This window comes from Papaver somniferum, chromosome 8, assembly GCF_003573695.1.
Source record: "Papaver somniferum cultivar HN1 chromosome 8, ASM357369v1, whole genome shotgun sequence".
NCBI lineage: Eukaryota > Viridiplantae > Streptophyta > Magnoliopsida > Ranunculales > Papaveraceae > Papaver > Papaver somniferum.
In genome coordinates, this window is record NC_039365.1 from 91,329,730 (window position 1) to 91,341,232 (window position 11,503).

Here is an 11,503-nt window from a genome sequence, read left to right on the forward strand (position 1 = left end):
GGGTCATGAAAAGAACAGGTTCCAAATCACAATCAATTACTTTTTCAAATTCTGCTGCAGCTGCACGAGCTCTTTCCGCATGCCATAAATGACCCACAAATAAGAAGAATCCTAGAACAAAATGAGAGGTAGCTAACCAACTTCGAGGAGAAACATAATTGACTGCATTGATTTCAGTACCTACGCCACCCACGAAATTTAAGGAACCTAAAGGAGCATGGGACATATATTCCGCAGAACGTCGTTCTTGCCAAGGTTGGATGTCTTTTTTCAGCCTGCTCAAGTCCAAGCCATTTGGACCCCTTAGAGGTTTCAACCAGGGAGCGCGGAGGTCCCAAAAACACATAGTTTCTCCTCCAAAAATGACCTCCCCTGTTAGGGAACGCATTAGATATTTACCTAAGCCGGTAGGTCATTGAGCGGATCCCACGTTAGCCCCAAGACATTGGTCTCGAACTAGAATGGTGAATGCTTGCGCTTGAGAAGCTGTTGGCCCAGTGAGCCCGTAAAATTCACTAGGATAAGCAGTATTATTGAACCAGAAAAAACAACAAACTATGAAACCAAAGACAGATAAAGCAGCTAAACTATAAGACAAGTAAGCCTCCCAGACCATACAAGGGCGCGACGGGACCATGCAAAGGGTTTGGTTAAGATATGCCAGATTCTACCAAATATACAAATGGAACCTAACCATACATGCTCTCTAATTATATCTTCTAAGTCGTTTACACTAACAATCCATCGAGATTTTGGTAAATAACTAAATATAACACTTGGGCTAAGGGTCAGGTTACCACCACCCACACACACCAGGAGCCCAAGTATCATATACACCGCCAAAATAAAGAGCCTTGAGTACTAGAAGAAAAACACTTATACCTAATAAGATTAAGTGAATACCCAAAATTGTGGTCATTTTATTTCTATCTTTCCGTACATAACAGAAGAATGAAAATGAAAGTCTCGGGTCCGAGAAGTGATGATAAATACCGTCAAAACCCGATATTGCAGAGGAAATTAAGTGAAGTACTTCAAATACAAAGTATGGAAAGGTGTCTATAACTTCCCAACCAGGACCTACCCCAACCTAGAGTAGCAATGGGTGAGCAAAAAGTCTGAAACCGCGGATTTCATTCATAAACTTCTTATCTTCTTATCTACCTGCGGACACACGAATGTCTCAACCAAAACTTAAACACTTTGTCATTTGTTCAAGCAATTTAGTTATCTTACTTACTGAAAAACAAAAATTTGTTCCAAGTGTGTTTTAAAGCAGAAAATGGAAGAACAAAACACAACACATTCTGCAAAATAAAAGGCAGTGTTCATTTCCTCCCTATGTTAGTATTGAGATCTATTTGAAGTATACATGAATGTAAGATTACCTTCTCTTGTTCACATATACATCACCCTTCAGTTCTGCATCACCGACCCTGGACTTGGCAGACTGAGTACCCTGTTTCGGTCTGATCACAAACTTGCTGGAGCTGATGGTTGATCATGAACCTTGAGCGCCTTGAACAATTTTTCTTTTGAAAGGCAGATGTGGGTGCCACCATTCAGAGAAGAATCTCACATTCAAGTTTGGAACAAACTAATAAGACACCACTAGTTAACCTACAGACAAGTATTTCGTTGGCTTAGTTTTGTTTATGAAAAGAAGAAAACAAAACAATGCGTGTTACCATGAAAACATATTCACACATAACTAAAGATATACTCGACAGAGAAATAGTAAGCTTGAAACCGAAAAACAAACTAACGAACAATTCAAATTTGCTTCATTAATCACCGCTGCAGCCATTTTCTCCCTTTCCCACTATTGAAAATCATTGACTAAATCCGCGGTCATCGGCATGTATCACCCGTTGATCCGCAGATGTTAAATTCGCGGGTGATTGGGCCAGACACAGATAGATTGTCCAAATCCGTAACTTTGATGGATTGGATGCGGGTGACCCCTAATCCGCATTCGTCTGTCCATTGCACACCCCTGCAAGATGGGGAAGTAAAATCAATCCTTGTTGATACATGGGTTTTTTTGGTACGAAATGAGTTTATTCCTCCATCTGCCACTTCAAATAAGTTTATTCCTCCATCCCAGAATATAATTAGCCTGGCGTGAGCTACGTGAGCCCCGAGTAGTTTACCGGACAAATTTATAAGTCGGGCATTCCCGGCCCACCAAGCGAAACCAATAATGTCTTGGTCACGAACAACTAAAGCTAAAGTTCCATTAAGGAGCGTTTCCACGGGGTAAAGCCTCCTCCGATAATATAAGATTTTCATGAGGCTGATCCTGAGTCGCCATCCAAGCAATGGTTAAACCTCGTCATCTACAAATCTTAATTTCTTAATTTCAATGGTTGGTTTTCATGGCTAATCTTCAAAATATTAGGTTGTGACAGTATATTTATCGGAATGCACTCATTTTTAGTAGATAAGTAGAGCTTTGTAAGAGGAACATATCCTCAAAATATTAACTTCAAGTCCGATATCATTTGGTTTTCAAGTCCGATATCATTTGGCGAGGAACCCTTTATCTGACAGCTGTAAGTACATTAGAAGCTCTTTAGGCAACAGTTCCATTGTAACGCCCAAATCAAGGAAAGCTTGCCCCATCTTATGATCACCAGGACACACAACAGCTGTCAGATAAAGGGTTAGTGACCCCTAGATACTACCGGCGATTACAGGGTCCAGGATCAAACCCTTACCGATGGGGTGGGGCAAAATGCGGGAGAATAGAACTTGCCTTTAGAGGGAGGTTCCTTGTGCACATTCAAGCTGCGTTTTATAGTGCACTAGGTCCTTCAAAATATTTGCATAAAAAGGGATCTGTTGGAATGTTAATCATAACTTGGAATGTTAATCATTATAGTTCGATCAAAATATTATCAGACGATTCTGTAAATATTAACTGACAATATAGTTACTAATATTACCATAAATGGGGACTGAAAAACAATCTGTACTCGCACAGGCATCATCCATACAGCAAGAGCTGACTTTCGAACCGTGAACTGCGATGACTCTACACCCACTGTAATTTTCCTTGATATTCCACACTTTGATGGATTTTTCCGTCAATCGTAATCACCTGCTTTCTCACTTTAGCTGGCTTTGTGCTGTACTTCAACTCAAACTTCTTCAGCAGTTGTTTCCTATCATCAGCTGCAGATGCTACTTGTCTCCTATCATCGGCTGCAGATGATACTTCTACTGGTTGCACGACCTCGTCAAGGAACTCATCTGCAACATCACCATCTTCGTCTATCCGAAGGCGCTTAGCATACCATTTCAAACCCTGTGCCCAAAGAGGAAACATCGTTTCTTAGAAGAAGATTAAGCAAATGATAGAGGACACTAAGAAGTATATGCAAGTGGCAATCAAATTGTTTATTGGCTTTGACTGATGGTAGCGATAAAGTAGGTCGCATGTCCACATTTATAAAAATGGTTGTGTCTAAAGAAATTTGCAGAATTTGCGACAAACACATGCCACGAAAATGATAACAAGGATCAAAAAGCTGTCACTTTTTCACTTGGCTTGAGTGACAAATAGTGATAAGCAGGTTGCCTGCCCACATTCAAAAAATGGTTATATCTTGAGAAAATTGCAGAATTTGCAACAACACTTGCCACTGAAAATGATACAAAGATCTGAAAGCTGTCACTTCTTCACTTGTTAAAGAAACTAACTCGTGAGAAACTAAGACCAATCCCCATCTTTCTTCAGCTGCATTTATTATCTTTCCAAACAGAAGACACGGCTGTAAGATCCAATGCATATGCATCACAACTCTCATCATTTATATGGGAAAAAATTTACTCACTTGATATACTCGGTGTTGTGATCTTTTTCGGTTTACCAGACAAGACATCATGCCAAAAGGATGCATCAGAACTATTAAGTAGGAGTTTACTCTCCGTGAGTGTTCAATAACATTCTCATCTATATGTAGGAGTTACTTGTTTTAATCTATAAGTAATTCTATAGCATTGTCAGCCACATGAGTACGGAGAATATCTTTTGCGAATCAGGAAACACATGCACATTTACTAAGAGATGCAAACTCGAATGCGTACATCAAACTCCTACAAACAAATATTATCAACTAAACGAGTTTTACTTTCATCCCAACATGTGCATTTTCCCCAGCCATCGAAACACTCGAACCAAACCAGCATCCCAATGATGATATCTACATGTTGTTTTACACCACAACATACCCAAGATATACAATCTTACCAAACTAGAAATTCGACTAAAGTTTCTATCAATGTCGAGAACATGATGACGCAGATGTAAGTCAGCTTAAACATATACATCAACTGAATTATTTAAATGAATCTATATACCCATATATCCACTTTACATACTATCTAAATATCAAACCATCATCTTGGCCATCGAATTTATGACTTGTTATATTTCCTACTAACATAATTTGTCTCAACCACATCCAAAGAAACATAATCCAAAGAAACCTATAAACTTCAGTAACATTACTACCATATTGAAGGAAATGTTCACATGTAAAATTCAAGCTATATTCCCCAAAATAATCAAGAAAAAAAATCCTCTAAACTCTTATAAGAAAAAAACCCTAGATACCTTTTGCTTCTTACTCATTCACATGGCTTATGAGATACTTTACTCTATGTTAATTCAGACGACCCAGTAGTTTTAAATCGCTATAAGCTAATACCATTAACAACACCAACAGATATTCATCAAGTACAAACTTTCCATCATACCATCAAATTAAGCTAAACGGAAGTATGAAACTAAAGCAATTAAATAACATTACAGATCGTAATGTTATTGAGCAGGAATTGATTTAAGCAATGATCCTAAAAATTCAGTAGATAACTAGATAGAGGAAGGGGGCATACTTGAACGCCGCCATCGCCGAGATGAGTAGGAACGAGTAAAGGACCAGGATTAACTCGATCGACAACAACAGGAACTTTAACTCCAAACCCTTTTGAACTTCTACGTGTTTCTTCTTTACTACTATTATTGTTATTACTATCACGATTTTGTTGATTCTGATGATGATGATTATGTTGTTGTTGATGATGATGATGTTGGTTTTGATTTAAATTTTGGTGATTATCAGCAATTTCATCTTCATCTGAATGATGTTGTTCATCTTTTCCAAACCCAAGTATACCCGCGATTCTTCTGAAAAATCTCATTAGGGTTTCCAATATCTAAGAAGAAAATCAGTAGAGTGGGGATGAGAAATAGTTTCAAGTCTTCGAAGAAGTAGAGAATTTTGTAAAGGAGGGAGGAGACGAGAAGGAGAGATTCATAGGTTAAAGGGAAGATTGGAAGAAGAAGATGTTTGTATATTCTTTTATTTCTCTCTTCTTCCTGGTTTTTTAGTGCGACCAGTAATAATAATAATGGAAATGAGAGAGGATACTGTACTTCGAAGTCTTTAATTACTACCAGAGTTAGCCATTCTCTGTGTACCACGTGTTTCTTTTTTTTAGTTCGCGCGGCCTCATATAACTGTGGATAAACTACCACCACCGACGCTACTTTGTTTTTTTACCCAAGAGGGCTAAGTTTATATGAGATTTTGGCTTTTTTTTTTTTTTTTTTTTTTTTTTTCTTTGAAGGAAAAAAGAGGATGAACTTCTTTAGATTATATTAATTGGAAGCCACGAACAGGCTAATTCAAGTACATCGAATAGATACAACAAAGAAGTACAAAAGCAAAATACTACAACAACATATGAATTATAATATAATAAACGTACATAATTGTTGATCACAGAAGTAATCGATGTAATCTGAGGGATGGTGTTTTGATTCTGCATCCACCATTTGGAAAATTCTTCTTCTTCATTAAGAGAAAATCCTTTGTAAAAAGGATAATTTGCACTAAACATCATTATCATAACCAATTCCAGTAGCCGTTGATCTTGTTTGATTGAATCTTGATCATCGTCACACCGAAATTGATTGCCTTCGAAGATATACTTAAATATATCATCAGGTTCCAATTGAAATGCCCGAAGGCTATAGAAAATCGCACTAATGGCGAATACTGCATGACATAGAGCAGCCATGAGATATCAACAGTAAAACTAAAAAATAAAACAAACCATAAAACCTAAATCACAAATAATGTGATTTTTTTATTGAAAATATAAAAGACTAATTATACAAACCCAAATCTACTCGGAATATCTGATATCTCAGATAAATCCGGGCAAATCTAGGTTCAAAGATGGAGAAGATGGAAGAACAAAAGTTAAAATTATTTGGAAAATACGGTTATTCAGAGAAGAGAGAGGATTTAGGATTGGTGGACCAATACAATGCTAATTATCAAGATTTTAGTAAATATTCAGGACAGTCTATTAGGCCTATCCCTATGCACATGCCAAACTCATATATTTGGCATATATGCACGCATTACAGATATGCCTATATGTCAGGAATAACATATAGGCATACACGACAGATTTTCCAGCGAGCGATAGAGTGTCCATCACTCGCTGGTCAATCTAGCGCTCGCTTGTCATTCCAGCGCCAGCGCTGGTCAATCTGTCGCTCGCTGGTCTGATCAACGCTTATTAGATCCTCATTCAACGGCTACTATTTTTTCCCTCTATATATACGGAATTTCAACTCATTTTAACTCACACCAGAATTTCGAAAACTCTCTAGATTTTCTCAATCTCCAATTCTTTTCATCACTCTTCCAATTCCTCAGAGATCATGACTGATAATATGAACATGGTTGAGTTCGCTGAGTTTGTAGAAACCAACGTGTAGCCGAAAATCAAAGAGTTATTGATCGTGCCAATGTGGAAAGTGAAATTAGGAGACGTCAATTTATGAGGCGAAAACCAAAATTCACTACTGTGGAAGATTAATGTATTTGCAGGAATTATATTTATTTTACTGAGGATGCTTTTCATCCACAAACATTGTGGCAAAGTATTTTTGGGAAATTTCAAGAACAAACAATGAACATCTACAATCGTGATGTTTCAGAGTTGATTCAGCGCTTCACTACAATTAAGCAGGAAGTTACTAGGTACATTGCTTTTTTCTTTTCTTTTTTTTTTTACCAGAAACTAAAACTTTATTGAAAAAAAAAAGTTAAGAATTACAAGCCCAGCAAAAGCCAGGAGAAATAAAAAAGAAACTGAAAGAACAGTAATTAAACACAAAACTAAAACAGAAAAGCTAAACAAATCCATAGTATGGTTGATCAGGGAATCCAAGGCAAGGCAAGCTGCTGGGTTTTTCAGTGCAAGTTAGGCTCTGACCCTTCTGAAGATGTATACCTTTTTTAGCAAAGTGATCAGCTGAAAAGTTGATCTCTCTGTAAACTGATGGACCCGGGAACGTGTATAAATTAAGCGTAATGAAAACGCGGGCCTACAGTAATACCGCAAGTGCACGGTCGTCGGTTGTAGCTCGTGCAAGTACGGGTCGATCCACAGAGATCGGGTGTGTTTCGGAAGTGTTTTAGCTAATTGGGTTCCTAGATTTGCTTTGGGCTTAGAAGCCTTTTGGAAATGTTGGGCTTAAAGTACTAATGGGTTTGTTAAAATGAACTGAGCTTGGGCTCAGTTATCTTTGAAGTGCAAATGGGCTTTGGGTTTAAACTTAGGCTTTTGATTAAGCCTGAATTGGATTGGGCCTTAATGAATTTGGGCTTTGGTCTTAAACAAATGGGCTTTGGTTAAGCCCACAAGTTGGCTGAATAGGGCTTCAGTTTGAGTTGAGCTTTGGGCTTGACAGTGAACCAGATTGGGCTCAGCTGGCTTTGGCAGGCAGCAGGAGCTAATCAGGACTGCACAACAGAAGGGCAGCTGCAGGAGAAGAAGTGGCAGGGTGGCAGAGTGGAGCTGCAACAGAGAGTGGTAAACAGCAACAGCAGCTAGACAAAGGCAACAGCAACAGCAACTGCAGAGCCAAAGCAACAGCAGCTGCAGCAGAGAAATGGAAGTGGCAGCAGCAGCAGCAAAGTTGCAGCAGGGGAAGCAATGTGGCAGTGCAGCAGTAGAAATGCAGCAGCAACAACAGCACAGGGCAAGGAACAAAGCAACAGTAAAATAACACAAGATGAACCAAGGCCTAAGGCCAAGGGCAGGAGTGATAAAGAAACTGAAATGAAGCAAACATAGAAAAGAAATTGTGGAGGGGAAGTGCAGGGGATGAATGAGAGTTTCCTTTACCTAGCCAGTTCACCTAGGTTAAGTTCTTGTCAAATATCTAGTTAACCAACCTTACAGCCTTAGCTAACCCCTAGTATTGGCTGTCTGTTTAAAGCACAACCAATCACAGACTAACTAGGCAGTGGCTCACTAACTAATGAAGCTAATGAATTCCTTAGAACCACCACAGACCCCTAGCATTAGTGGTCTTCTTACAGCACCACTAATCACAAATCAGGTGATCTTTCAAGAATCCAACTAGCCTAAACTGTTTTAAGCTCAGCAAAAACCATCCTAATAGCTAACCATCATGGTTCAGTTCTTTTCTCATCCTAGAGGGGAATTAGAACATGTTGCAGTTAAGAGACCTCATGGTTGTCAAGCATCAAACCTCAGAATAAGAACATGTGAGATGAACAGGGGACTTACAAGCTCATGTGTAGAAACAATCACACAAACTAGTTAAGACAAACATAACATGGATAATACAATTACACAAAACACAACAGGAAATAACATAACATAACCAACATAACAAGAGCATTGCACATTAACAGGAAACAAGCATAACATGACATGAAACTAAGCATAACAGGAACATAAATGAAATGAAACTGAAACATGAACATGAAACTGAAATTGGGCTGTAATTGAAAATTAACAGGACATGAGAGTCCTGGATGTAGGCTAGTCCAAACATAGTCTCTCACACACACCCATAGTACATATTTATAGTTCTCAGACACAATTTCCCTAAATACCTAATTCCCCCAAAATTAGGGTTTGTTCTTCCCCAAATTACAAAAATAGAAATTAGGTTGTCTCAATTACCTAATTCATCGTGATAGTCGCAACCCATGATGCCAATTCTCTTTCTCTACCTCTCCATAGCCTTGTTGTCCTTGATTGATGACATGCAATCACTCTCACCAATCCCACACGTCACTGAGGTCGTGTGATGTTGATGAAGGGATTGAAAATCATCATGATAGTTGGTGGTGAAGGTGGGTTGCGTTTGTAAGGAGCTTTGGTGGAGGTGTGGTGGTGGCAGTGAAGGTGAAGAAGGTGGTGGTACGGTTGCAGGGAGAGGTGGTTTGCAGCAGGGTAAGGTGGAGAAGAAAGGGTTCGATGGTTTGGGAGAGAAGGGGGTGTTTGGTTAGGTGGATGGGTTCGGTCGCTAAGGTGTGAGGCGGGTGTATTGAGTTTGATGTTCTGCGACGCTGAGTCACTGGATGCGAAGCTGGTAGGTGGATCGGACGGTGATACCTGAAGAGGCTGGTAGCGACCGTCGGATGCTTTGATACAACAAAATCAACGTTGAAGATCGAGGTTAGGTGTTGTAGTGTTAAGGCGGAGATATCAATCTTCGATGCACAGCAAGGGAGCGACCGTTGGATTCAACTACCATCTAATCTGAAGGCTTGGAATTTCAGCGCTGTGGTGCTCGGCAGAGACTTCAGATTTTGATGCTCTATGAAGGAGCGACCGTCGGATGCTTCTGAGAAATGATCTGATGGCTGAGAACGGAGGCGCTTTTGTGTGTAGAAAATGAGGTTGTGCGCACCATTCTTCGCGGCTTCCTTGCGTAATTTCTCCCGGCTTTTCACTACTTTTCTGCTCTTTTCGCTCCGCGACTCATCCGAACTTTATTTATTACCTAAAAATGCAAAATTAATTAATAAAAATATTTATTCTTGAAAACAATGAAAATACAGAATATGGGATAAAATGTAGAATTAATGCATAAAAGATGAGTTAAATGCCAACAAAAAGGGATAAATATATACAATATTTGGCACTCATCAAATACCCCCAAACCTGAATTTTACTTGTCCTCAAGTAAAACAAAACTAAGGAAATCCTAACTATACCACTGTCGCTGGTCTCTCGAATGCATTTAGCGTATGCACTAAGCCTTTTAAACCACTAAGTGTCCCTAGTGGACGAGTTGAAGTCTCGTGAAGGTTTGCCAGAACGTACCTACAAAGTTCTAGGTCAAAATATAAGCTCAGATTCCATCAAATGTGACATGTGCAAAACAGTTAAGCTCACAGCAAAATGGAGATGTCAATCTAGCTATCGAAGGCACAATCCTAGCACTGATAACAAAAAAGACATGTGATAAGAGTGTAAAGTGTATCTACACATGTGTAAAGAAAGATCTGAAGTCATGACTACTAATCACCAAGAGATAGTTTCTCAGGCTAAGAACTGAGGTCGAAATCTAGCTAGCTGTCCGGACTTTACGAGAATTGTGAATGAGTTGGAGGTATTTCACAATTACTCGCGTTGTACATCAATGGCATACACCCTCCTTGCTTATTACAAAAAAAACACAAAGATGACTATTTACATGACTCTTATTTACATTGACTATTCTCTTTTTATTTTTGGAACAAGAGATGATGGAATTGATAAATACTTGATTTTTTGTATTTTTCTGATATTTTTTTTTTTTTTTTTTTTTTTTTTTTTGAATATATACATCGTTTTTTTTTTTTTTTTTTTTTTTTTTTTTTTTTTTTTTTTTTTTTTGAACAGGAAACACTTTTGATACATAACAAAAGGAAACAAAATTACATGACACTTTGCAAGAGGTAGCCCTTTTTGATGCACCCAGTTAAATTCGATGGTTGTCTTTCTTAATGTAACCTCCACCTTCTATCCCAACCAACCAAAGAACAAGCTAGTCAAGTTTCGTTCAGTATTCTAAAGTGATTGGCAATCGTAACTTCCTATCAAACACCTTGAAGATCGAGGCCATACATGTATTGGTAGATCGTGCGCGTGCAAATTTCTTATCACTATGTGAATTGTGCTAGAATCAGGGTGCCTAAATATCTAGACTAAGACTCCTAATAAAAATACATATTTGCACAAGAGTCAACATTTCAAGGTAAATGAGCTCCATTTTTATGATTTTTTTTTTCATTTTTTTAATTTTTTTGAATTTTTTTTAATTTTTTGGAATTTTTCAATTTTTTCAAAAGAAGAAGGAGTTCGTTTTCAATTATGGCAATTATCATGGTATCTACTCTATACCCCCAAACCTAAACTAAACATTGTCCTCAATGTTTCAAAAATGGAAAGAATTATAAAACAATATATGAAGAGGAACATGCTGAGTAGAGTAAAAGGAGAGAGAATACCCGATTGTACGGTGGTAGCTCGATTAAAACTCCGTTATTCAAGGCAAAAATCCATCATATTAGCAGTCACAATGGATGAGCACAAAATATATACAAAAGGAAATTTAACTAACACATTATCTACAAGAAAATTTGGTTTTTAATGGGATTGGACTTTT

The 11,503-nt window shown here is 38.2% G+C and overlaps 1 protein-coding gene across 1 annotated transcript; it reads right to left on the reverse strand.

The window, feature by feature from the left end:
- Window positions 1–2,840: 2,840 nt before the first annotated feature.
- On the reverse strand, window positions 2,841–5,397 carry LOC113302028 (putative uncharacterized protein DDB_G0288959). The gene is made up of 2 exons (XM_026550864.1): window positions 4,903–5,397; window positions 2,841–3,310 (listed from the first exon to the last, which is right to left on the reverse strand). Exons 1-2 carry the CDS (start codon window positions 5,206–5,208, stop codon window positions 3,038–3,040), a joined length of 579 nt encoding a protein of 192 aa, XP_026406649.1. The 5' UTR covers window positions 5,209–5,397; the 3' UTR covers window positions 2,841–3,037.
- Window positions 5,398–11,503: the final 6,106 nt, after the last annotated feature.